This window comes from Pristis pectinata, chromosome 35 (assembly GCF_009764475.1).
Source record: "Pristis pectinata isolate sPriPec2 chromosome 35, sPriPec2.1.pri, whole genome shotgun sequence".
In the NCBI taxonomy this organism is placed as follows: Eukaryota; Metazoa; Chordata; class Chondrichthyes; order Rhinopristiformes; family Pristidae; genus Pristis; species Pristis pectinata.
The window spans coordinates 7,802,423-7,830,104 of record NC_067439.1 but is presented as its reverse complement, the minus strand read 5'-3'; the positions used below and the strand labels follow the sequence as shown (position 1 = coordinate 7,830,104).

General features: G+C 47.2%; 1 protein-coding gene across 8 annotated transcripts in view; it reads right to left on the bottom strand.

Annotated features, from left to right (window-relative positions):
* The window catches only part of LOC127586331 (neuronal PAS domain-containing protein 3-like), a 399,247-nt gene that overhangs the window by 25,091 nt on the left and 346,474 nt on the right, over positions 1–27,682 (bottom strand). For all 8 annotated transcript variants that reach the window (XM_052044193.1, XM_052044191.1, XM_052044185.1 and 5 more), the window contains one exon: positions 14,920–15,094. In XM_052044193.1, the coding sequence (XP_051900153.1) occupies positions 14,920–15,094 (175 nt within the window). The remainder of the gene's footprint in view (positions 1–14,919; positions 15,095–27,682) is intronic.

Genomic DNA, 27,682 nt, shown 5'->3' with positions numbered 1-27,682 from the left:
TTTGGTGGGGGCTCTTAGATAGACACATGTACAGTATATTGGTATTGGTTTATTATTGTCACGGTAGTGTAGCAGTTACCATAACGCTATCACAGTGCCAGCAACCCGGGTTCAATTCCCGCCGCCGTCTGTAAGGAGTTTGTACGTTCTCCCCATGTCTGCGTGGGTTTCCTCCAGGTGCCCCGGTTTCCTCCCACATTCCAAAGACGTACGGGTTAGGAAGTTGTGGGCATGCTATGTTGGTGCCGGAAGTGTGGCGACACTTGTGAGCTGCCCCCAGAACACTCTACGCAAAAGATGCATTTCACTGTGTGTTTCGATGTACATGTGACTAATAAAGATATCTTACCTTATTTGTACCGGGGTACAGTGAAAAACTTGTCTTGCATACCGATTGTACAGGTGAATTCATTACACAGTGCAGATACATTGGGTTAGTACAGAGTGCATTGAGGTAGTACAGGGTAAAAACAATAACAGTACAGAGTAAAGTGTCACAGCTACAGAGGAAGTGCAGTGTGATAAGGTGCAAGGTCACAACAAGGTAGATTGTGAGGTCAGAGTCCATCTCATCGTATAAGGGGACCATTCAATAGTCTTATCACAGTGGGGTAGAAGCTGTCCCTGAGCCTGGTGGCACGTGCCCTCAGGCTCCTGATTCTTCTGCCTGATGGGAGAGGAGAGAAGAGAGAACAACCCGGGTGGGTGGGGTCTTTGATTATGCTGGCTGCTTCACCAAGGCAGCGAGAAGTAAAGACTTATATGAAGGGAATGGAGGGATATTCATGATGCACAGGAGGAGGACATTTAGTATAAATTGGCATCAGGATCGTGGGCCGAATGGCCTGTCCGGTGCTGTATTGTTCTATGTTCCATGTAAGAATTTCTTCACCCAGAGGGTGGCTGGGATGTGGAATATTCTGCCTGAGGCGATGGTGAAGTAGTATTTAGATGAACACTTGTATCAACAGATCAGAACAGGATCGAATCTGTGTATAAAATAACAAGGGCCACAGACAGGGTGAATGCGCACAGTCTTTTCCCCAGGGTTGGGGAATTAGGAACTAGAGGGCATAGGTTTAAGGTGAGAGGGGAGAGATTTAATAGGAACCTGAGGGGCAAACTGTTTACACGGGACTTGAGGGGCAAATTATGTGTGGAACGAGCTGCCGGAGGGAGTGGTTGAGGCAGGTATGGTAACAAAATTTAAAGACACCTGGACAGGTACATGGAGAGGAAAGGTTGAGAGGGATATGGGCCAAACGCGAGCAAATGCGATGGGCATCTTGGTCGGTATGGACCAGTTGGGTGAAGGGTCTGTTCTGTTCTGTATGACTCAATGACAAGGCATACATTTAGCATGGGAACAGGCCTTTCAGCCCACCGTCTGTGCCAGCTCTTGGAACATTGGAATAGGATAGATAGGTACTGGATGGCTGGCACAGACTTGGTGGGCTGAAGGGCCTGTTTCCATGCTATAAGACACTATGACCACCAATCAAACCCCATGGTTCCATCCAATGTCTGTTGTTCTCCACCAGGACCACCACATCGTCACTCACCCACTGTTCACCCACTGTAACTTGCACATCCACTAACAATTGGCCCGCCAATATCTATCCAATGTGAACCAGGCACTCCATTCAACCTCACTTGATCTGACCAATTACAATCAGTTGTTCCACCTGAATTCAACAACTTGATCATCTATTGTCTACACATCCGGCCCACGATCTCTCCGTGTAAAATTACTCCTAAAAAGTCATCCATTTCAACAGCCCTTCACTAGTTGTCGAGTCAGGATGACTAAATCTAATATTATTTAACGGCTACACACCTCAGTGAGATCCATTCCCATTCAGCTGAGGACGGCACAGGAAGGATTTAGTTGCTGTCCACTCCAGGGAAGTGGTCCAAGGACCATGGGGTGATAGATTAACCTGACTGTAAGGGTCCAGTGTAGAACAGAGAATTCCCCAAAATAGTGCTTCATAAAGTTATCGAGTGTGGGCTGGGCTGTATCCGTGTCATAGACATCCGAACTCCAGTACTGATCAACGACTTGGGTGCAAGATGCTACAGTGCAGTACTCAGGGACTGCTGCACTGTCACCGAGGTTACCATAGAATCGTACAACACAGAATCGGCCCACCTCATCCATGTTGTCCAGTGATGCCTATCCCTATCCCTCTCTGTCTTTCCTCCCTGTCCAAATGCCTCAGAGTCATAGAGTCATAGAACAATACAGCACAGATACAGACCCAACCAGTCCATGTTGACCCCGGTGCCCACCCAGCTAGTTCTAATAGGAGTTTGATGCTGTATCGATGGGCTGAATGGTCTGTTTCCATGTAACATCAGCCATGATTTTATTGAATAGCAGAGCAGTGTTCGAGGGGCCGAATGGCCAGCTCCAGCTCCTATCTGATAATATTCATTCATTAGTCACATGGACATCGAAACACACAGTGAAATGTATCTTTTTTTTTTGCGTTGACAACCAGCACAGTCTGAGAACGTGCTGGGGGAAGCCCGCAAGTGTCGCCACGCTTCCGGCGCCAACACAGCGCGCCCACAACTTCCTAACCTTTGGAATGTGGGAGGAAACCGGAGCACCCGGAGGAAACCCACGCAGACATGGGGAGAACGTACAAACTCCTTACAGACAGCGGTGGGAATTGAACCCGGGTCGCTGGCGCTGTAATAGCGTCACGCTAACCGTGCCTGCCCGCAGAAACAGTGCCGAAACCCTGGATTGAACCATGTTCGCTTGTATTTGCTCCAGATTCCAGCATCTGCAGTCTCTTGTGTCTCTACTGATACACCCTTTAGGTGTTTATACCTTCCTCCAATCACCTTAACACATGTCCCCTCATGTTAGCCATGGTCGCCCTGGGAAAAAGTCTCTGACTGTCCATTCGATCTATGCCTCTTATCATCTTGTGCACCTCTATCAAATCACCACATCCTCCTTCTCTCCAAAGAGAAAAACCCTAGCTCGCTCAACCTATCCTCATAAGACATGCTCTCCAATCCAGGCAGCATCCTGGTAAATCTCCTCTGCACCGTCTCTAAAGCTTCCACATCCTTCCTATAATGAGGCGACCAGAACTGAACACAATACTCCAAGTGTGGTCTGACCAGAGTTCTATAAGAGCTGCAACATCATACTGGTAAAAGACTCAGATTAGACCTGTACCTGGACCCACCTCCCTGAAAGGGTGGCGAGAGCCAAGTAGGCTTTTGACTTACTGTGATGCGGAAACACTTGCAGAGTGATGGGTGAAAGGTGGAAGGGCTAGCACCAACGTAATGGACCGAGGGAGGGAGGAAGGAGGAACAGACCGTGTTGCCCCTGCCCCAACTCTTCCCCACTGAGTGCCAGGATAATCCCAACAATTTAAGAAACTGTGTGAATTGGATTCTGGATTTGAGTTGCGGGATTCGTATGTTCTCTCTTATAAATCTTTCATTAGCTACTGAAAGGAGAATAAAAGATCAAATGGGTTATAGAGTCATTCCCTTACTGGCCTGCATTGCTCTCCATGAAACCAGCTGTTAACCCTTGAAGTTACCCAGGGGGTTGCAAATAAATGTGAGGATCCAAGTTTGATTGAGGAATAGTGATAACCCAGGGAGTGCTGCCCTGATATCTTGGTTCACCCTCAACATGTCAGCAAAAAGTGCAAAGAACTTCCTTCTAATTCTGAGATGCTTCACTGGTCCACTGGTTACTTCATGGTCAACAAACACAACTGCATTTTTATAGCTTCAGCTCGTCACCACAGTGCCTACAGCCAACGAAGCTCTTCTCGAAGGGCCGTCAATATTGTAATGGAGGCAACGTGGCAGCCACCTGGAGCACAGCAAGCTCCCACAAACAATAATGTGATGATGATCAGTTTTGGTGATGTTGATCGAGAGATAAAGATTGGCCTTGGTCAGCAGAGAGAGCTCCACTGCTCTTGTCATCGGTATTGGTTTATTATTGTCACTTGTACCGAGGTACAGTGAAAAACTTGTCCTGTATACCAATTGTACAGGTCAATTCATTTCACAATGCAGTTACGTTGAGTTAGTACAGAGTGCATTGATGTAGTACAGGTAAAAACAATGACAGTGCAGAGTAAAATGTCACAGCTACAGAGAAAGTGCAGTGCAATAAGGTGCAAGGTAACAACAAGGTAGATTGTGAGGTCAGAGTCCATCTCATCGTATAAGGGAACTGTTCAATAGTCTTATCACAGTGGGGTAGAAGCTGTCCTTAAGTCTGGTGGTACTTGCCCTCAGGCTCCTGTATCTTCTACCCGATGGAAGAGGAGAGAAGAGAGAATGACCCGGGTGGGTGGGGTCTTTGATTATGCTGGCTGCTTCACCAAGACAGTGAGAGGTAAGGACAGAGTCCAAGGAGGGGAGGCTGGTTTCCGTGACGTGCTGAGCTGTGTCCAGAACTCTCTGCAGTTTCTTGAGGTCCTGGGCAGAGCAGTTGCTGTACCAAGCCGTGATACATCCAGATAGGATGCTTTCTATGGTGCATTGATAAAAGTTGGTGAGCGTCAAAGGGGACAAACCGAATTTCTTTAGCCTCCTGAGGAAGTAGAGGTGCTGGTGAGCTTTCTTGGCCATGGCATCTACGTGATTTGACCAGGACAGGCTGTTGGTGATGTTCACTCCCAGAAACTTGAAGGTCACTCGACCTCAGCACCATTGATGTAGACAGGTGCATGTACACCGCCCCCTTTCCTGAAGTCAATGACCAGCTCTTTTGTTTTGTTGACATTGAGGGAAAGGTTGTTGTCATGACACCATGTCACTGAGCTCTCTATCTCCTTCCTGTACTCCGACTCATCGCTGTTTGAGATACGGCCTACAACGGTGGTGTCATCTGCAAACTTGTAGACTTTTGACAGATATATGACAGAGAAGGAGGCCATTCAGCCCATCGCTATATGCTGGCTCTATGAGCATTCCCATCAATCCCATTCCTCCACACTACACCGCAACCTGTTTTCTCACACGTGGCCATTAATACCACCTCTGCATTTTCCTCCCACTCACCCACACACTGGGGGTAATTTACAGCAGCCAATTAACCCACCGACCCGCACCTCTTTGAAACCGGACCACCCAGGGGAAACTCACACAGTCACAGGAAGAACGTGCAAACTCCACACAGACAGCACCGGAGGTCAGGATCGAACCGAGGCCGGGTCGCTGGAGCTGTGAGGCTGCAGCACTACCTGCTGTACCACTGTGCCGCCCAAATTCTTTCGATTGGTTCTATGGGGACTTTTACTCTGGCCCTTTCCAAGTGCACTGAGGCACACTGAATGGCAAAGTATGCACCAATGGTACTGAGGTGCAGATGGTTAATATCAGCAGGTGTAAATATCAGCAATAGCTTGTTCTGGTCCAACCATGTAGACACTACGGCCAAGAAAGTGCACCAGAGTCTCTACTTCCTCAGAAAGCTAAGGTAATTCTGATGACCCTCACCAATTTTTATAGATGCACCATAGAAAGCATCCTATCTGGATGCATCACGGCTTGGTACGGCAACTGCTCTGCCTGAGACCTCATGAAACTACAGAGAGCTGTGGTCACAGCCCAGTCCAGCACGCAAACCAGCCTCCCCTCCACTGACTCCGTCTACACTTCCCACTGCCTCGGGAAAGCAGCCGACGTAATCAGAGACCCCTCCCACCCCGGACATTCTCTCTTCTCCCCCCTCCCATTGAACAGAAGATACAAAAGCTTGAAAACACACACCAACAGGCTCAAAGACAAGCTTCTATCCAGCTGTTATAAGGCTCTTGAATGCACCTCTTGTACGAATAAAGATGAACTCTTGCTATGTTGGCGCTGGAAGCGTGGCGACACTTGCAGGCTGCCCTCAGAACGTTCTACGCAAAAGGTGCATTTCACTGTGTGTTTTGATGTACTTGTGACTAATAAAGAAATCTTATCTTATCTTATCTCTCAGTCTACCTAATCATGGCCCTTCCGCCTTATTTGTCAACCTGCACCGCACTTTCTCTGTAACTGTAACACTGCAATTCTGTTATTGCTTTTCGCTTGTGTTACTTTGATGTACTTACATTTTGAAATGATCTGTACGGATGGCGTGCAAAACTAGGTTTTTCACTGTACCTCGGTACATGTGACAATAATAAACCAATTCCCAATTACCAAAGGTTCTGATGTCCATACCCCTGCTCTGTGCTGAGGTAGTTGATCTTGTTTAAGGAGGAAGGTATGTGTGGCACAGAACATCAGGCCTGGAGAGAGTACAGCAGTAAGGTGGTTAAGTTGATAAATTTTTTAATTGGAAAATTGGTTTATTATTGGTTTATTATTATTAAAGAAAAAACTTTGTTTTGCATGCCATCCATACAGATCATTTCATTACAACAGTGGATTGAGGTAGTACAAGGGAAAACAATAACAGAATTCAGAACATTACCCGTAATTCTTAGAGTCATAGAACTTAGATTTAAAAGAGTAGAACGATAGAAACAGAAATAATGGGTGAATCTGCAGAGAGCAGCTTGCAATGAGTCACCACACTATGGTGGCATCTTGCTAAGTTGCTGGACCATTGAGCCAGACACAATTAGGGGCGACGCAATGGCACAAGTAGCAGAGCTGCTGCCTCACAGCTCCAGTGACCCCGGTTCGATCCTGACCCCGGGCGCTGTCTGCGTGGAGTTTGCACGTTCTCCGTGTGACTGTGTGTGGGTTTCCCCCAGTTTCCTCCCACATCGCAAAGACGTGGTAGGTTAATTGGCGGCTGTAAAGTACCCCTAGTGTATAGGTGAGTGTTGGGATGAATATATGGAGAAAATTTTTTTAAATTGGATTATTATAAAATTCGGTTCGATGGTCGGCATTGACTTGGTAGTCTGAAGGGCCAGTTTCTGTGCTCTTTAACTTCATGACTCCGTCACATGAGTTTGAATAACACCACGGCATTTCAGGACTTTAAATTCAAATAATTAAATCATTCTAGAATTTAAATCAAAAATAGCTAGTGACCCATAAAACAGGCTGGCCCGTACGTGATCCCTGGAAACCGTCTCATAGACAAATGACGAATACAGAGACACATTCAGTGGCAGTGGTCCCGCATGGTGTCGGGTACCTGCTGCACAGCCCCTCTCAGTGGCAAGATCCTGCTACTACAATCTGGCAATTGACTTCAAAATTGAATGTAGCCACAAGAGACCGCAGATGCTGAAATCTGGAGCCAAAAACAAGCTGCTGGAGGAATTCTGCACTGCAGAGGCGAGGCAGCAGCTCTTGGACACCCACCAACGATCATCAGGGCATGGTCTCCCACACCATCACTCCTCCCCTCCACGGCCTCCAACCTGATAGTTCCCCAACCCCATCCTTCCCACTTCTATCTCCAACCCAAGATCTGAGTCCAGATGAATGGTCCTGACCTGAAACATCCACTGACCATTTCCCCCCACAGATGCTGCCCGACCCGCTGAGTTTCTACAGCTGTTTGATTTTGCTCAAAATTGAATGTGACGTGATGAAATAATACTGTTCTATATTATTATTAGACCATAAGACAAAGGAGCAGAAGTTGGCCATTCGGCCCATCGAGCCATTCTATCACGAGCTGGTCCATTCTCCCATTTAGCACCACTCCCCCACCTTTTCACCATTGATGCCCTGGCTACTCAGATACCTATCAATCTCTGCCTTAAATATACCCAATGACTTTGCCTCCACAACCCGCCCCGTGGCAACAAATTCCACAGATTCACCACTCTCTGGCTAAAGAAATTTCTCCGCACCTCTGTTGTGAATGGGCGCCCTTCAATCCTGAAGTCGTGCCCTCTTGTACTGGACTCCCCTACCATGGGAAACAACTTTGCCACATCTACTCTGTCCAGGCCTTTTAACACTCGAAATATTTCTTTGAGGTCCCCCCTCATTCTTCTGAACTCCAAGGAGAACAGCCCAAGAGCTGTCAAACGTTCCTCATATATTAGACAAGGAAAACCAAAAATATCATTGAAATAGGAAATGTTTGAATGGACAGCAAGAGATGATAGAATTGTTAAAAGATCGCAAACCGATCTAAAGTCACATAAAGTTCTCATTAACATCTTTGACGGACAAACTTGAAATCCCCTGAGTATGCAAGACTGATCGAGTCACAGAGGCACACAGCACGGAAACAGGCCCTTTGGCCCACTGAGTCCGTGCCGACCATCAACTTATATTAATCCTATTTTGTTCTCCCCACATTCCCATCGACTCTCCCCAGATTCCACCACTCACCTGCACACCAGGGGCAACTTACAGCTGCCAACTAACCTACCAACCCTTCGGGATGTGGGAGGAAACCGGAGCACCCGGGAGGAAACCCACGCGGTCACGGGGAGAACGTGCAAACTCCACACAAACAGCACCGGAGGTCAGGATCGAACTCACAGCAGTAGGTCTACTAGTTGTGCCACTCTGCTCCCTGACTATCAGATTGAAAAGATTTCACAAATCATTTCTCGTTGACAGAAAAATACAAAGTTAGGGTCAGGCTGTTCGGGGGATGATGTCAAGAAACAGCCCCTCCCACATGGGATGGTGGAAATGGAGAACTCCCCCCCCCCCACCTCACTGATTTCTAAAGACTGAGGTTCCATGTGAAGATTTGAAAGCCAAGGCTGTTAGAATTCCATTAAACAGGTTGGATAGCAGAGCAATTAAACGATCTCTTCTTGTTGGTTAAGTTACCGGATTAATATGCAATGCCTAGACTAATGAACTGGAAACCAGAGTTTAAATACCACTAAGGGAATTTAAATCTAAGTAATTGAATCCTAAGTTTAAAAAAAACCAGCATCAGTAAATGGTGGTCAGATTATTGTTAACAACTATCTGATTCACTGTCTGTTCTGCTGTATATGTGACTCCAGACACACAAATATGATTGGCTTTCAAAATGCCCTTTGACCTGGCCTTGTGAGCGACTCTTGTTTGGGTGGGGAGGGGGAAGTGGGTTGAACTTAGGGTTGGGTAACAAAAACCTGGTCAGGAACAGCAACGTCCCGTGCACGAATAGCAAAAGACTCGAGGGGCTGAATGGTAAATTATTATTGTCACATGTACCGAGGTACAGAGAAAAACTTTGTTTTGTATGCCATCCATACAGATCATTTCATCACATCAGTGCGTTGAGGTAGTACAAGGGAAAACAATAACAGAATGCAGAATAAAGTGTTACAGTTACAGAGAAAGTGCAGTGCAGGCAGACAATAAGGTGCAAGGGCCATGATGAGGTAGATTGTGAGGTCAATAGTCCATCTTATTGTACTAAGGGACCATTCAATAGTCTTATAACAGCAGGATAGGAGCTGTCCTTGAGCCTGGTGGTGCGTGCTTTCAGGCTTTTGTATCTTCTGCCCGATGGAAAGAAGGAGAAGAGAGAATGTCCGGGCTGGGTGGGTCTTTGATTATTTTGGTTCCCAACCGAGGCAGAATCCATGGAGGGGAGGCTGGTTTCCGTGAACTGCCTTTGGTTCCTGTAACGTACGCGTTCTGTGAACTGTTTCACCTACTGAAGCAAGGGCAGGAATGTCTGCCTTGCACTTGCAGTATTCCCAGGATAATTTAGAGAGCTTCTGTCCTGTTCTTTAGATGGAGAAGATGGACCTGTGGCTCTCAAAGGGGGTCGGATGATAGCCCTTCCCTTCCATGCTTCTGAGAGTAATTTTTCCATTAAACACAAGCAGTTAACCTCTGTCTTTTCTTGCATTCCTTGTGATCCCAACTAATTAATTCCCCTGACATTCTGCATGAAGTAATGACGGCTGAGAGGAATGCGCTCTCTGCCCGAGCCTGCCTCCCTCCCTGACTCCTGAGCTCAGACCTTGCATGGAAACAATTAGCTTTCACAAGATGAAACGCTTAACCCTTTCCGTAATAGGCTGTGAGGTTTTGGGGACCTCTTTTAAGATGCAATGGAGATTTGCTGGTGATATTGTACTCCCTACTAAATACAACGAGAAATGGAAATATTCTAAAATTACTATAACTAAAATATACTATAAATGGGAGGATGTTGAGTGAATCAGAATCAGATTTATTATCACTGACATGTATCGTGAAATTTGTTGTTTTGCGGCAGCAGTACAGTGCAAGACATAAAAATTACTATAATTTACCAAAAATTAAATAAAATAGTGCAAAAGGGTGATAGATAAGAACAAAGAAATCCTGGAGTTTATGTCCATAGAGGGGCAGGGCAGGTCGAGAGGTGGTTAAGAAGCTGCAGAGGACTCTACCCTTTGTGGGCAAAGGCACAAAATATAAAGGCTCGAACTTCATACAACAAGCACAGCTTAAGCACGGGCAGGGCAGTTCAGGTCACCACACTACAGGAAGGATGTGACTGCACTGGAGAGGGTGAAGAGGAGATTTAGGCAGATGTTGCTGGGGCTGGAAAATTACAGCTCTGGGGAAAGAGCGGATAAACTGGGATTGATTTTTTTTGGAACATAGGAGGTGAGGGGAGATTTAACTGAGGTGTATGAGTGGACTAGGTAATATAAATAAGAAGGGCTCATTTCCTTTATCAAAGGTTTCAAAACCAAGGGCCGCGTATTTTTAATAGTTTTTAATAGGATTAAAAGGAAGATGAGGATATATTTTTTTCATCCAGAGGTGGTGGGGATCTGGGACTCTCTGCCTGATAGGGTGATGAGGCAGAGACCCTCGTCTCATTTGGAAATAGACATGGACGAGTTGAGATCTACAGATCCACATACCCAGAGCTGGGGGGGAGGAGGGTAGGCAGGGGAGCTACCTTTCAATTGGTCCATTCAAACAGTCCCTTCTGTGGGGTAAATTTTCCCATAATTCTGGTGCATTGATCAGTTACAATCGCTATAGATCTACATGATTACAAGAAATCAGGATACAACCTCCGTAAAGCTATCAGAGAATCCAAGAGACAATACCAGTCCAAAATTGAGTCCCAGACCAGCCGTCAGTTGTGGCAGGGCTTACGTGCTATAACAGGCTACAAAACAAAGTCGGGCAGCATCACCAACAACAGCGCATCCCTTCCCGATGAGCTTAATGCATTTTATGCACGTTTTGAACTGTAGGGGATTGGTATGTCACAACCCACCCTGACAGCCTCCAATGCATCTGAACCCGTGGTCACCGTTGAGGACATAAAGATCAGTCTTCCAGAGAGTGAGCCCGCAGAAAGCATCTGGTCTGGATGATATCCCTGGCCGTGTCATTAGATCCTGTGCAGATCAGCTGGCGGGGGTATTTGCAGACATTTTTCACCTCTCCCTGCTGCATCCTCAGCCCCCTACTCTACTCCCTATACACTCATGACTGCGTGGTCAGATTCTGCTCTAACTCCAAGTTTGCAGATGATACCACCATAGTAGGCTGGATCTCAAATAATGATGAGTCAGAGTACAGGAAGGAGAAAGAGAGCTTAGTGACATGGTGTCATGAAAAACAACCTTTCCTTCAACGACAGCAAAACAAAAGAGCTGGTCATTGACTTCAGGAAAGGGGGTGGTGTACATGCACCTGTCTATATCAATGGTGCTGAGGTTGAGAGGGTTGAGAGCTTCAAGTTCCTCGGAGTGAACATCACCAATAGCCTGTCCTGGTCCAACCACATAGATGCCGTGGCCAAGAAAGCTCACCACCGCCTCTACTTCCTCAGGTGGCTAAAGAAATTTGGCATGTCCCCGTCGACCCTCACCAACTTTTATCGATGCACCATAGAAAGCATCCTATCCGGATGCATCACGGCTTGGTACGGCAACTGCTTTGCCCATGACTTGAAGGAAAAATAGGACTCACTCTGCTATGACGTGCTTTGGGGTCTCATGAGGCTTCTGTGAAGCAGTGCATCGGAGTTGGAGGGAAGGAAAGGGAAGTTTTACTTTGTTAGAGGGAAGGAAGATTGTTGGATTTGTCATTCAACGGATTCATTTATTGCTCATTCCCAACTTCCCGTCAACTGACTGGTTTGCTGGCTCCTTTCAAAAGGACAACCACATTTGGTGGGTCTGGAGTTACATACGAGCCAGAATGGGTCGAGACAGAAGGTTCGGGGTGGCCCAGTGAGGCAGTTGGTGGAGCTGCAGCCTCACAACCCCAGCGACCTGGGTTCAATCCTGACACCTGCTGAGGAGTTTGCACGTTCTCCCTGTGAGCACGTGGGTTTCCCCCGGGTGCTCTGGTTTACTCCCACATCCCAAATGGTTGGTAGGTTAATTGGCCACTGTAAAGTGCCCCTAGTGTGTAGGTGAGGGGTTGAATCTGCAGAGAGTTGGTGGGAATATGGGGAGAATAAAATGGGATCAGTGTAAATGGTGGTTGTTGGTTGGCACAGACTCAATGGGCCAAGGGGATGACAGAACATGGGGTTTACAATAATGACCATTATTGATACTAGATTTTTAATCTAGAATTATCTTGTTACTTGAATTTAAATTCCCCAGCTGACGTGGTGGGATTCGAACTCTTGCCTCTCAGTGAGTAGTCCAAGCCATTGAACACTAGTCCAGTAACTTTACTTTGCTATTGTAGCCACAGTGGTGAGATACTCCACAGTGCTGGGGCCTATGTTCTGGAGCGATTCACCCAGATGTTCCTGCAGACGATCCCCACAACTGGGCTGTTCCCGGACGCAGATTCCCAATCCGCAAAATTCCGGCCAGGGAATGACTCCAGTCGACCAGTTCTCCCTCTGGAATCTAACGGGGCAGTGCCGACTTCCCGGCTCCCAGACAAAGCAGTCTGCCCCTTAAACCTGGGGCACCTGCAACTAGCTCTTTAAAATGAAGGGGAGAATCAACAGCTGGAGACGGGGAAGCAAAGATTTTTGTAACTTCAGCCAAAAACAAACTGCTGGAGGAACTCAACGGGTCAGGCAGCATCTGTGGGGGGAAATGGACAGCTGAGACCCTGCATTAGTCCAGATGAATGATCTCAACCTGAAATGTTGACGTTTCCTTCCACAGATGCTACCTGACCCGCTGAGTTCCTCCAGCAGGTTCTCACTTCAGATTGCAGCATCTGCAGTGTCTTGTGTCTCCACTTTTAATTTAAACTTGTTTTAAACAATGTTAAATGTTTTGAAAGAACTTTTTGCTCCTTAGTCCTTTAATTTAAAAAAATATAATTTTAAATACTTGTTAATGCAAACTGGCCTCCCCTCCATGGATTCTGTCCACACTTCCCGCTGTCTTGGGAAAGCAGCCAACATTATCAAGGACTCCACCCACCCAAGTCATTCTCTCTTCTCCCATTTCCTGTTGGGCAGAAGATAGAAAAGCCCGAGGGCATGTACTACCAGGCTCAAGGACAGCTTCTATCCCACTGTTATCAGACTCTTGAATGGATGTCTCTTATGTTAAAAGATGAACTCTTGATCTCCCAATCTACCTCGTCGTGGCCCTTGCACTTTGTCTGCCTGCGCTGCACTTTCTCTGTAACTGCAACACTATATTCTGTATGGGGCAGGCACGGTAGTGTAATGGTTAGCGTAACGCTATTACGGTGCCAACGACCCGGGTTCAATTCCAGCCACTGTCTGTAAGGAGTTTGTAAGTTCTCCCCGGCTCTGCGTGGGTTTCCTCCGGGTGCTCCGGTTTCCTCCCACATCCCAAAGACGTACGGGTTAGGAAGTTGTGGGCATGCTATGTTAGCGCTGGAAGCGTGGCGACACTTGCGGGCTGACCCCAGAACACTCTACGCAAAAAGATGCATTTCACTGTGTGTTTCAATGTACATGTGACTAATGAAGATCTTTTCTTCTGTTTTCTTTTTAATACCTCAATGTAATTATGTATGGCATGATCTGTCTGCATGGCATACAAAACAAAAGCTTTTCCCTGTATCTCTGTACAAGTAACATTGATAAACCAATACCAACGTCATGGGAAGACATGGCTTTTCACTAACAGTGACAGCTTTGACAGCTGGTGAGCCATAGGGGGCGGGACCTCACCGGCTGCCAAAGCCGTTCTATCAGCACTCACGTGAGCTGTGAGTTGGGCTCCTGGAGGAAAACGGAGGCTGGGAGTGACAGGGGGCAACTGGACATCTCAAGGCAGAGAATAAGAAGAACCCAGCTGCTTCCTAAAGCCCACCCAACCCTCCCACGCCTGCCGTGCCTGTGGTGGGCAGGTTCTTCACTGCCCATATTGTTGTGGAGCCCTGGCTCTCAGCTCCAGAGCCCTGGCTGAGATATCTGCGTCATCATTAGCCATGGGTCAGGTACCAGTGGATTGGAGGGTAGTTTATGTTGTGCCTTTAGTTAAGAAGGGTGGCAAAGCATGCATGGTAGTGCGGGCAGGCACAGTAGTGTAGCGGTTAGTGTGACGCTAGTACACCGCCAGTGACCCGCGTTCAATTCCGGCTGCTGTCTGTGAGGAGTTTGTACGTTCTCCCCGTGTCTGCGTGGGTTTCCTCCGGGTGCTCTGGTTTCCTCCCACATTCCAAAGACGTACGGGTTAGGAAGTTGTGGGCATGCTATGTTGATGCCAGAAGCTCAGTGACACTTGTGGGCTGCCCCCAGAACACTCTACGCAAAAGATGTGTTTCACTATGTGTTTTGATGTACATGTGACTAATAAAGATATCTTATGAAGAAAAAACTGGGAACTATAGGCCAGTAAGTCTAACATCTGAGGTAGGTAAGTTACTGGAGAGGATCCTGAGGGTTAATATATACATGCATCTGGAATGTCAGGGTTGATTAGAGGTAGTCATCTTGGCTTTGTGCATGGGAGATCATGTCTTACGAACTTGAGAGAATTTTTTGATGAGCTGACCAAGAAAATTGACACAGGCAGGGTGGTTGATGTGGTTTATATGACGAATTCACTCGGTCTTTGGTAACTCTGAACTCTGAACTCTTACCTGGCTCGGGGGTCTCGGCCAGTGAGGAGGAAGACGTCGAACTTGCCCCGTCCTCAGTAGGGGCTTGGGCGCTGTGACCACGGCTGCTTGGCAGTTTCAGCCCCAGCTGCTCCGCCACTTCAACGTGATCCCCGGGGTGAATATAATCAAAGATGCTGCTGCCTGTTAGTTCCACCTGGGCAGGAAAGAAAGAGGGTTAATGATGGCTCGATAGGAACCCCATTCACCAGCTTAAATATCCACTCCCACTGGTACAATGCATCTCATCTGCAAAGTGCACTTCAGTTACTTGCTCCCTGATCCGAGCTCTAGGCCCTGATGCAGGGTCTCAACCTGAATCGTCGACCATCCACAGATGCTGCCTGACCCGCTGAGTTCCTCCAGCAGTTTGTTTCCTGCCCCAGATTCCAGCATCTGCGGTCTCTTGCGTGTCCTGAGCTCTGTGTGTGTGTCAGGAGATGCAGGAGACTGCAGATGCTGGAATCTGGAGTAACAATCAATCTGCTGGAGGAATGTCAGCGGGTTGAGCAGCATCTGTGTGGTGGGGGCGAAGGAATTGTCGACGTATCGGGTCAAAGCCCTGCATCAGGACGGAGAGTGGAGAGGGGAGATGACCAGTATGAAGAGGAGAAGGGGAATGGTGAGATAGGAGTCCGAGGTGATTGGTGGACCGAGGAGGGGTGTCAGGTGTATCAGGCTGGGTCAGGTAACAAAACATTCTTAAAAGCCTTCAGTCTGTATTGGGGTGGGACACCAGAGTCCAGCTTTTTATGACTAAGCAGCCTCACACCTAAGATCTTTAGAGGTTGGACACATAGATATGGGCAGCACAGTGGTGCATTTGGTAGATCCGCTGCCTCACAGCGCCAGAGACCCGGGTTCGATCCTGATCTCGGGTGCTGTCTGTGTGGAGTTTGCACGTTCTCTAATGTGGATTCCCCCCCACACCGGGTGCTCCAATTTCCTCTCACATCCCGAAGTCCAACTTCCTCTCACATCCCGAAGACGTGCGGGTTGGTAAGTTAATTGGCTGCTGTAAATTGCCCCTTGTGTGTGTGGGTGAGGGGTAGAACCCTGGGGGTGGGGAGTTGATGGGGAGGGGTGTGGGGAGAGTAAAACAATGGGATTAATGTAGGATTGGTGCAAATGGGTGGTTGCTGCGCAGCACAGACTCAGAGGGCTGAAGGGCCATTTCCATGCTGCATCTCTCTCTGACTCTGTGAGATGGAGGCCAGGAACCCTCAGTGTTGGGTTGAATGCTTAGTTCTGTGTTCTCAACAAGGGACAGAATCCTTGGATTATAAACTCTCGGGCTGGGACTTGGTTGGGTTTGGCTGTGATCAGCTCAGGTTTTGACCCCTAGCCTAGGCTCCTCCTGACTACATCTCCCAAACCTGCCACCTATGCTGCCCCCTTCAGGGATCCATGAACATGTACATAAAGGTCTGTCTGTCCCTCAGAACCTCCTGGGGTCCTACCATTATTGATGTGTATCTTAGCTTTATCAGTCCTCTCAAAAACATTTCAAATTTTTCAGGATTAAATTCTGTCTGCCATTCCTCTGCCCATCTGATCAATATTGTTCTGCAGGCAAGTATCTCCGTCCACAACACCACCAACCTTTCAGGTCGGGCAGAGGAGATTTACCGGGATGCTGCTTGGATTGGAGAGCATGTCTTATGAGGATAGGTTGAGTGAGCTAGGGCTTTTCTCTTTGGAGAGAAGGAGGATGAGAGGTGACCTGATAGAGGTGCACAAGATGATAAGAGGCATAGATCGAGTGGACAGTCAGAGACTTTTTCCCAGGGCGACAATGGCTAACACAAGGGGACATAATTTTAAGGTGATTGGAGAAAGGTATAAGGGGGATGTCAGGGGTAAATTTTTTACACAGTAAGTGGTGGGTGTGTGGAACGCACTGCCTGCAGAGGTTGTGGGGGCAGGTACATTAGGGACATCTAAGAGACTCTTAGATAGACACATGAATGATAGAGAAATGGGGGGCTATGTGGGAGGGAAGGGTTAGATAGATCTTAGAGCAGGATCAAATGTCGGCATAATATTGTGAGCCAAACGGCCTGTACTGTGCTGTAGTGTTCTCCATTCTAGGTCCTGAAGAAGGGTCCTGACCCGAAACGTTGACTGCCTGCTTTTCTCCGCGGATGCTGCCAGGCCTGCTGAGTTCCTCCAGCATCAGAGTGTGTTTCACCAATCTTTCTTTTTTGTGCCTGCAAAATTTGACACTCAGCTGCATAAGGAGATATTAGAGCAGGAAACCGAGGTCAACTGGCTTAAGGATTGTCGTACACAGAGGAGGAGAGGGATTCCCACTGATTACCACTGGTTACAAGTTCAGGTCATAAATGGAGGGGTGCAGTGAGTTTAGAAGGCTGAGAGATGGTTATGAGATGGTTATGAAGGTGGGGGAGGTGGGTGCGGTTGTCAGGGAAGTGAAAGGATGGGGTGAGGATTCTGAGACAGAAGCAATTGCAGATCTGGAGCCAGTGGGAACAGTAAGTGGGTGATGGATGTACAGAATGGAGTGAGTTTCGCTCCGGGCAGTACAGTTTTAGATGTGCTGAAACTTCAAGTGGTGAGATTGTCAGTAACCTACTGTGCAGTAAGTCTTCCATGCATGACAATGCCTGACCTCTCTGCTGCAGATCCATTGTGGCTCCCCATGTCCATTTTATACCTGAATTTACCTTTCTTTGAAACTGCTTTGAGCGTGCGGCACAGTTAAGTGAAATGTGACCACACACAAAGGACCATGAACACAAGAAAACGAGCAGGAGTAGGCCACTCGGTCCTTCAAACCTGCCCTGTCATTCAATACGATCATGGCTGATCTGCCCCAGGTCTCATCTCCTCCTCTGTGCCAGTTCCCCACAGCCCTCGATTCCCCAAAAATATACCTATCTCCTTTAAATACCTTTAGCGATCTTGTCTCCATAACCCTCTGGGGAAGTGAATTCCACAGGTACATTGTCCTCTGTAAAGAAATTCCTACATACCCCTCAGTTTTAAATGATTGCCCCCTGATCTTGTAACTGTGTCCCTTCAGTGGAAACTCTCCCATGAGAGGAAACATCTCGACATCTACCTTGTTATACCCCCTGAGGATCTTACACGTTTCAACAAGATCGCCTCTCATTCTTGCAAACTCCGAAGGATACAGATCCAACTCCTTTAGCCGCTTGTGATAGGACACCCCTCCCCTCCCTGCAACTAGCTGAGTGAGAGTATTGGGGTCCCTTCTCTGAGGGGGCACCACTGAATCAAACATTCTGACAATGTCTCCTGTCATCAATTCACCAAGGACCAAGCTGGCCATCTCACACTGGAGAACACCTTCCCACCTATCTCCTGTTCTGAAAAACCTTGAGGCTCACACCCCAAATCCTTTTTTCCCTTCATTTTCCCAGAGAAAAGGCCACTGAACAATTACAACTCAACAAGGAATTGGGATGGAGAAGATATCAAGGTGTTCTGGAGTTTACAGCTAATGAATCAAAGGTATTGCTATATAGGCACATGCTAATATGTACAGAGCAAGATCCCACAATGAGTTAAACGGTTGGTTATCTGTTTTGGCTGGAAGGGGAGAAGGATTGAAAATAATAAAACTGCAGATGCTGGAAATCTGAAGTAAAAACAGAAAATGCTGGAAACACTCAGCAGGTCGGGCAGCGTCTGTGCAGAGAGAAACAGAGTTAACTTTTCAGGTCGAAGACCGTTCCTCAGAAGTGGAAATCTTTTCTGTTGCGTCTGGGCCCCTTACTCCCCAGCCTCAACCCCTCCACACCACCCCCACCCCCATGCCTGTAGCTTCCAATAGCCCTACAGCCCTCTAAGGTCACTGCTTCTCCCAGTCCTGACCTGCGTTCCCGATTTCAATTATTCCACCTTTAGTGCTGCAGCCTGCATCTGATGAAGGGTCTTTGATCCGGCTACTGGAAACCACCCCTAGTGTGGCAGGAGAATCAGCGGAGGGTTTTTTTGATGGACACGTCAGGGCGCATAGGTTATAGGGAAATAAGTGCAATCTTATCCAGTCATAAGGATGGTCTGATGGGATAACTCTGAGATCCACCAGAGACTCGATGGGCCAAATGACCTCCTTCTATGTTGCAAGAAAAAATATATTGAGAAAATATGTCCAATTCAACACCCCTTAGACTGCATCCAGAGGTACCGTCTCTGACAGTGTGGCTCTCCCTCTCAACAGCACTGAGAGAAAGACTTGCTTTCTTAGAGCAGAGATTTACATACCTTTCAGGATGTACCAAAGTGTTTTACAAACCAGTGAACTTAGTCTTTAAAGTGCAGATGCTATTGTAATGCTAGAAATAGGTTTTGTTTCCCAGTGATGGTGGGTAGGGAATAAATATTATCTTCAAAGTAATGTCACGAGATCTTTTACTGAGACAACAGTTTAACGTCTCTTGAAAGACAGCCCCTTCAACAGTGCAGCACTCCCACAGGACTGAAAATCAGAAATAAAGAGGGGATGCTGGAAAATTGAAATAAAAACAGAAAATGCTGGAACCATTCAGAGATGAGTGTTTTGATGAGGGGTCTGGAGCTGCAATGTTCCATTTCTGATGAAGGGTCTTCTTCAAAATGTCGCTGGAATGTGGTGACTCCTTGCAAGCTGATACCAGCAGATCCTCTCATTACATTAGTTATAACCGTTCTACTCTTAAATCTTATTTCTACGTCTGCACAGTATATTCTGCATTCTCTGTTTACTACCTCGATGTACTTATCTATGACATGATCTGTCTGGATGGCATGCAAAGAAAAGTTTTTAATTGTATCTCGATACATGTGATAATAATAAGCCAATTCCAATTCTTGGATGTGAAACATTTACTTTGTTTCTCTCTCCACGGATGTTGCTCATTCTGCTGAGTGTTTCCAACATTTTCGTGTTTATCACCCCACTACATAGACTCAATTATTGTGACCAAGCCTCAGGAGTGGGATGTACCCAAAACTTACTGACTCAGAGGCAAAAGTATTGTCCACAAAGCCATTTTAAAAAGAAGCCGAGATAAGAGGCAGTATTGGATCTAGAGAGCAACACACAAGATGCTGGAGGAACTCAGTGTGCCAGGCAGCATCTATGGAGGGAAATGGACAGTTGATTTTTCGGGTCGAGACCTTCGTCTAGAATGAAAGATAGAGGGGAGATAGCCAGTATCTACGGACTCAGAGAAACACCCCATGCAGAAATTACAACTTAAGCAGTTGCTAAAACATAGCAGACACCTTCAGATCAGAATCAGAATCAGATTTATTATCACTGACTTAGATGATGTGAAATGTGTTGTTTTGCGGCAGCAGTACAGTGCAAAGAGATAAAATTACTAAAGATTACAACAATAAATAAATAGAACAAAAAAAACGGAATAATGAGGTAGTGTTCATGGACCGTTCAGAAATCTGATGGCGGAGGGGAAGAAGCTGTTCCTGAATCATTGAGTGTGGGTCTTCAGGCTCCTGTACCTCCTCCGCAATGGTAGTAATGAGAAGAGGGCATGTCCTGGGTGGTGAGGGTTCTTAGTGATGGAAGCCACCTTTTTGAGGCGCCGCCTCTTGAAGATGTCCTTGATGGTGGGGAGGGTTGTGCCCGTGATGGAGCAGATAATAAAAAGCAGATATTTTTCCCCTTTGTGTTCTGTCCTGCATTAGTAATTAAGAAGTTTGAGACAGGATCTGACTTCATCTGGTCACTAATAATCTAAACTCTGGACTCAGCACTGAAGGAATAATCAGAATGTCATTAACATTCACCAGCCCGCTGTGTAGCTAAGTACCAGAAGGCAGGTATTGACTTCCTTGAATATTAAAGGTCAACAAAACAGGGCTCAAATCTTTTGCATAATTGTGAGTGTGAACATCTGATTAATTAGGCCTGGCTTGAAAGCTATTTTTCAACATATCCTTCTTATATTTTAGGGAGATACAATTGACTGGCTGCATTTCCCTGATGGGCAGCTTGCTCTCTTTATCCACTTGTCATGTGATCAATTACCTCAGCTGTCATGTGTTCAATTACACCTTATGTCACACAGAGGAGCTCCGAGATGGATGATATTCAGTGCTGGGTCTAGCCCTCGTGTAGTGGGTCTTAATCAAGATTACATTCAACGAGGGGATGCGCAAGGTGCTTTAGAAGCCAGCTCTGAAGCAGGCAGAGGGTCCTTTGGGAAATGCAATGGGTGCCCCTGTAGCCCCAGATAAGACCTGTCTCCACTCTCAGCTAGGTGTAAAGAATGGGAAGAACAACAGTGAAACTAACTCCAATGTCCCAGCCGATATTTATTCATCAGTATAGAGATCGTCCATTGGGTCTTGTGTTACTGTTTGGGGCAGTTCCTTGTGCCCCAAACTGCTTGTCAGGTTTCCTTCATTGCAATAGTGACCACACTTCAAAAGCGGACCCCAACGTTCCTGAGGCTGCTATACAATTGCAATAACTATTTATGAGCTATCACGTCACATGTCTTTCAAAGAAGGTGAGCAACTTCCTGAAAAGTCAAGTCAAGTCGAGTTTATTGTCATGTGCACAAGTACGGTGAGGTACAGGTACAATGAAGAACTTGCTTGCAGCGGCATCACAGGCTCGGAGGTACAGACAATACGTCGTCACCCACACACCCCTCCCACTGGGTCCTTTCTCCCAGCTGTTCCCATCTGCCCTCCCCACCTCCCTTATTTGGTTCCAGGCTCCACCTTCCTCTCCTATCAGATTCCACCATCTTCAGCCCTTTAGTTGCCTCCACCTATCACCTCCCAGCTTCTGACGCTGTTTCCACCCTCCCCTCCTCCATCTGCCTATCACCTCCCCTCACCTGGATCCACCTATCACCTGCCGGCTCTCGCTCCATCCCCTCACCCCTTTTTACTGGCTATCTTTCAGTCCAGATGAAGGGTCTTGACCCGAACTGTTGACTGTCCATTTCCCTCCACACATGCTGCCTGACCCGCTGAGTTCCTCCAGCATCTTGTGTGTTGCTCCAGATTGCAGCGTCTGCAGTCTCTGGTGTCTCCAAGGAACAGGATCTGCCAATCATCTGGAATGGAGAAGCTGGCTGTAAGGACCCCGTGGCTGAATCTTGCTACCAGTCCCCTTGTTCTGCAAGTCATTGGTGTAAGTCTCAGTGCAATACAAGTCCGCTGTGCCTTAGCTAATCCGCTGTAATGAGTAAGGTACAGAGCCCTGGTGTGGATCTGCTTTGGGGTCAGTGATTGGTGGCAGTAGTCAATGCTTGAAATTTCTTTCATAAAAGGAGTTGCATTTCTCTGGTGTCTTTCACATCTTTTTTAGGAAGATAGAACATAGAACACTACAGCACAGGAACTGCCACTTTGTCCTAAGATCCAATGTGCTCAACAGCCAATAGAATGTCTTTGAAGTGCACTCACCACAGTAACAAAGAAAACAGTGGCGGCACGTAGACGCAGCAAGAAGACCTGATGTCTCACAGCGACCAGGTTCACGGTTACAGAAACTCCACACCGACAGCACTGGAGGTCAGGATCGAACCTGAGTCACTGGAGCTCTGAGGCAGTGGCTCTACAGTTGCGCCACTCTGCTGCACAAGCCTTTCTCCTCGACCCGAGCCTCGGAGCCAACGGCACATGTCAGTTTCGGATTCAGGTCGATTGTCTATTCTAAGAGAATATTGGGGCTCGATCCTGACCTCTGGTGCTGTCTATGTGGCGCTTGCTCGTTCTCCCTGTAACCATATGGGTTCACCCACCCACCACCCCCCCCCAGATGCTCCACTTTTCTCCCCCATCCCAAAGACGTGCGGGTTGGTAGGTTAGTTGGCTGCTGTAAATTGCCCCTAGTGTGTGGCTGAGGGGTAGCATCTGGAGGGGTGGGGGTGGGTTTGATGAGAATGTGGGGAGAATAGGCTACAGGAAAAATTAATGGGGGGAGTGCGATTGCTCTGTGAGCTGGCATGATCTTGACGGGCTGAAGTGGCCTCCGATATTGTAAGGAAGTATGGAAACATGGCAGCCAATCTGTGCACAGCAAGATCCCACAAACATTCCTGTTTTCATTCAATCATAAAAATTGGATGGTCAGCAGGAGGACCCCTCTGCACTGCACTTTCTCTGTAACTGCTACACTATATTCTGCATTCGGTTTTCTTTCAACCTCCTCGATGTACTTGTGTACGGCATGATCTGTCTGCATGGCACACAAACAAAAGTCTTTCACTGTATCTCGGTACAGGTGACAATAATAAAACCAATACCATTTCTACAGGATCTTTTTTTCAGTCTACCTGAGCGAAGAGCTGGCAAACCCTCACTGACTTCAGCTGTAAACGGCACTTCAAGCAGTGCAGCACTCCCTCAGGATTTCACTGGAAGGTCAGCCTGGAATTTTGTGTGCTCAAATCCCTGGAGTGGGTCCTGATCTCAGCCTGAGATAAAACTGTGACCACCTATCTAAAGCTGAACACCAGTGAAAATTACTTCAAGTAAAGTGCTGGGATTATTTTGGACCAACACTGGAAGTACTTGACAGATTATTTTTGAGATTTATCATGCTTTTTATATAATATTCTTGAATTAAATTTACTCATTGCTGGTTAACATTTGCAATTCCTGGCTTATTTAACATAATATTCACTTATCTCCTGCGGCTAAAGACATTGAACTTTTATAATCTTCCCGTGTCAAACTGATAGCACATATTGTGTTTTATTCCTTGTTACGTAACAGCAATTGTGTATTAATCACTTCAGATCTCTTGATGTTAGATCTAGCGGGACATATCCAAAGAATATTGTCCAGAAATTCTCCTGTGCTAGATTAGTGTTTCAGCAACATAGGCATCTCTTGGGACATATTGCTGTAAATTTCAGTGTGCCCCAAGTCCAAAGCAATGGGCATTGTACATTTTGGGGAACAAAAGGTGGGAGGTGTGGGTTCTCCAAAGGCCTCATTGGGCTTTGAGCTTGGGATGGGTGTATAGGAGGAATGAGGAAGGTCATGGACTGGGTTGCTTACGGTGGGTATGGGGGAGGAGAGGTGTGGTCATTGGGGGGGGGGCTGGAGTGAGTGGGGAGTGTTGGTAGGAATGATTAAGGGCTGAGATCAGGAGACTGGCTGAGTGATACATTGGGGGTGGAGTAGCAGTGGCTGAACATCAGAACTTTGGTGGATGGGGATGGGGTATACCAGGATCAGGGGATCGGAGGGGTTGGCAGACATGTTTGGGACCTGCCTTCTATCGGATCCCAATCTGGCACTGTCCTACTGTGCTGGGGAAGGACGGCCATTTCTGGGACAACACAACCAGAGCTCCCCCTACAACACTCCAGACAGGGAGTTGCCTATGGAATGACATCAAACTGTGCCTGGTCGAGATGGACACAACACCGGGCACCGTAGTGTGAATCTCTCCAGGAAACAGCTGGCCAGATGCCTGGAGAGAAGGGAGACAACCTAGAAATGGTTTCACTCAGAGAAAAGTCAATCCTTAAAATCGACCGACACCAGAAGAAGAACATTTTGTGCTTAGGTTTCTGGTTTCCTCCCGCATTCCAAAAACGTGCGGTTTGGTGAGTTAATTGGCCGCTGTAGATAGCGCCTGGTGTGTGGGTGAGTGATAGACTCTGGGGGAAGTCTATGTGAACGTGGGGAGAATAAAATGGGATCAGTGTAGGATCAGTGTGAATGGGTGGTTGACGGTTGGCACAGACTCGATGGGCAGAAGGGCCTGTTTCTGTGCTGTATCACTCTGTGTCTTCCTTGACATATTCCAGCATCTGCAGTCCTTTGTTTCTTTGGAACCACATTAAATTCTACAGTTGTCCACATGTTAGACGTTGCAAAAGATAGAAATATTTCTCTTTATGAAACCAACCTCATTCATGCTGTCCACAAATTCAGGTAAGGTAAAGTGGAACAGTGGTTAGGGCTACCACCATACAGTGTTAATTTGCTCAGTGATAGGTTGCATTAAACAAGGACATAGAAAATAGAAGCAGGTGAAGGACATTCTGCCCTCTGTACCAGCTCTACTTTTCACTCCGGTCGTGGCTGATCAGATCTTGGCCTCAGCTGTGCTGCCTGTTCCCCATAACTCCTGACTCCCCTACAGACCAAAAACCGGTCAATCGCTCCTCGAATACGTTCAATCACTCTGCAGCTATCTTGAGTTGGGAATTCCCGACCCACTGAGGGGAGAAGTTCTTCCACCTCTCCCTAGGCCACGACCCCATTGACAAACACCAGGCCACCGTCTCATGGACCGTTACAGATCTCATCACATCAGGAGGTCTCCCTTCCAAGCTGATAGTGCCACAACCCTTCACTGCCCACTTCTATCTCTGACCCAAGATCCACAAACAGGATTGTCCTGGTAGACCCATTGTTTCTGCCTGCTCTTGAGCCACTGAACATATCTCCAGAATTCTTCCTTATCTCTGTCTGAAATGGGAAACTCTTCAGAAACTGTGGTCTCTGAAGTTCTAGACTTTCCCACAAGGAGACATCCCAGCGTCCACTCTGTCAACAACACCCCCCCCCAAGAATCTTACACCTTTCAATAAGATCACCCAGGTTTCTGATTGGATTTCCGATCATTTGAGGCAGGGAAGATACAGTATTTCTGCAAGTAGTGCAGACTACTGTACTGCTCGTGTCTACATCAACAGTGCTGAGGTCGAGAGGGTTGAGAGTTTCAAGTTCCTGGCAGTGAACATCGCCAATAGCCTGTCCTGGTCCAATCATGTAGACGCCACGGCCAAGTTTACCAGCACCTCTCTACTTCCTCAGGAGGCTAAAGAAGTTTGGCATGTCCCATTTGACACTCACCAACTTTTATCGATGCACCATAGAAAGCATCCTATCTGGATGCATCATGGCTTGGTATGGCAACTGCCTGGGACTGCAGAGAGTTGTGGACACAGCTCAGCACATCAGGGAAACCAGCCTCTTGTCCATGGACTCTGTCTATACCTCTCGCTGCCTTGGTGAAACAGCCAGCATAATCAAAGAGCCCACCCACCTGGGCCATTCTCTCTTCTCCCCTCTCCCATCAGGCAGAAGATACAAGAGCCTGAGAGCATGTACCACCAGGCTCAAGGACAGCTTCTATCCCACTGTGATAAGACTATTGAATGGTTCCTTTAGACAATGAGATGGACCCTCGACCTCACAATCTACCTTATGACCTTGCACCTTATTGTCTACCTGCAATGCACTTCCCTGTAGCTGTGACACTTTACTTTGTATTCTGTTATTGTTTTACCCTGTACTACCTCAATGCACTGTGTAACGAATTGATCTGTACAACAAGTTTTTCACTGTACCTCTGTACAAGTGACAATAGTAAACCAATACAAATACCAATACCAGATGACTCAAGCTCCAGTGACCAAGGTTCGATCCTGACCTTGGGCACTGTCTATGTGGAGTTTGCATGTTCTCCCTGTGACTGTGTGGGTTTTCCCTGGGAGCTCTGGTTTCCTCCTACACCCCAAAGGTGTGCTGGTTGGTAGATTAATTGGCTGCTGTATAGTTGGGCAATGGGACCATTGGAGTTTATTGATGGGCATGGGAGAGAGACTAGTTTACAGGGAAATAAATTGCTCAAAGTGCTAGCATGTACTCAAAGGGCCAAATATGCTTGAACGAAATGTGAACAGCCCAATGTGCTTAAGCTTTCTTCTTAAGACAACACCTTTATGCCAAGAATCAACCTGGTGAACTTTCCATTTCTATAGCACCTTGCACATCCCTTTAAGAATGTCCCAAAACACTTTACGGCCAACAAAATACTTCTGAGAGAACAGTCTTTGGAGGAAAGAGCATCTCTACAACAGCAGATAACACAGTTAAGCAAAGTTGGGATTGAGAGTTAATTATTGGTTAAGAAACTGGGAAGAAAACTCTTTGCTTTGCTATAGAATAGTCGACATGTAACTCAAGGGACTTAGTTCGACAGAGAGGTTGAGCAGACAAGGAGTTTATTCATTGGAGCGTAGGGGTGACCTTATCGAGGCATATAAAATCATGAGGGGCATAGGTAGGGTGAATGCACACAGTCTTTTCCCCAGGGTTGGGGGAATCAAGAACTAGAGGGCGTAGGTTTACAGTGAGGGGGAAAGATTTAAAAGGAAACTGAGGGACAACTTTTTCACCCAGAGGGTGGTCAGTCTATGGAACGAGCTGCCAGAGGAAGTGGTTGAGGCAGGTACATTAACAACATTTAAAAGGCACTTGGACAGGTACATGGATAGGAGAGGTTTAGAGGGATATGGGCCAAATGGGGGCAAATGGGACTAGCTTGGGTGGGCACCTTGGTCGGCATGGACCAGTGGGCCCTGTTTCCATGCTGTATGAGTCTATAGAATCTTGCATCTCTGCCTGATAGGGCAGGGGAATCCTCAGTTGAATGTTCCCGCTTTCCAACAGTGCAGCACTCCCTTTGTTCTGTGCTGGGGGTGTCAGTCCTGACTGTGTGGCAAAACTGCTCAGAACCCACAATCAGAGGAGTGAGAGAGCTGGACTCTCTCTGTCAGTACAGATTTACAGCAGGCAGGACACAGTGCACTTCTAGGACTGCCCCGCACTGCCCCAGGCAAAGCAGAAACCGCAGCAGTGGGTGATAATTTGTGTTTGCTCTGTTCCGCTGCAGGTTGGATGTGATTGCAGGTGGAGTGGTGTGCGGCCGGTGAGGCAGACGGAGAATCAATTCAGCCAGACTGAGCAACGTAACATCTGTTCC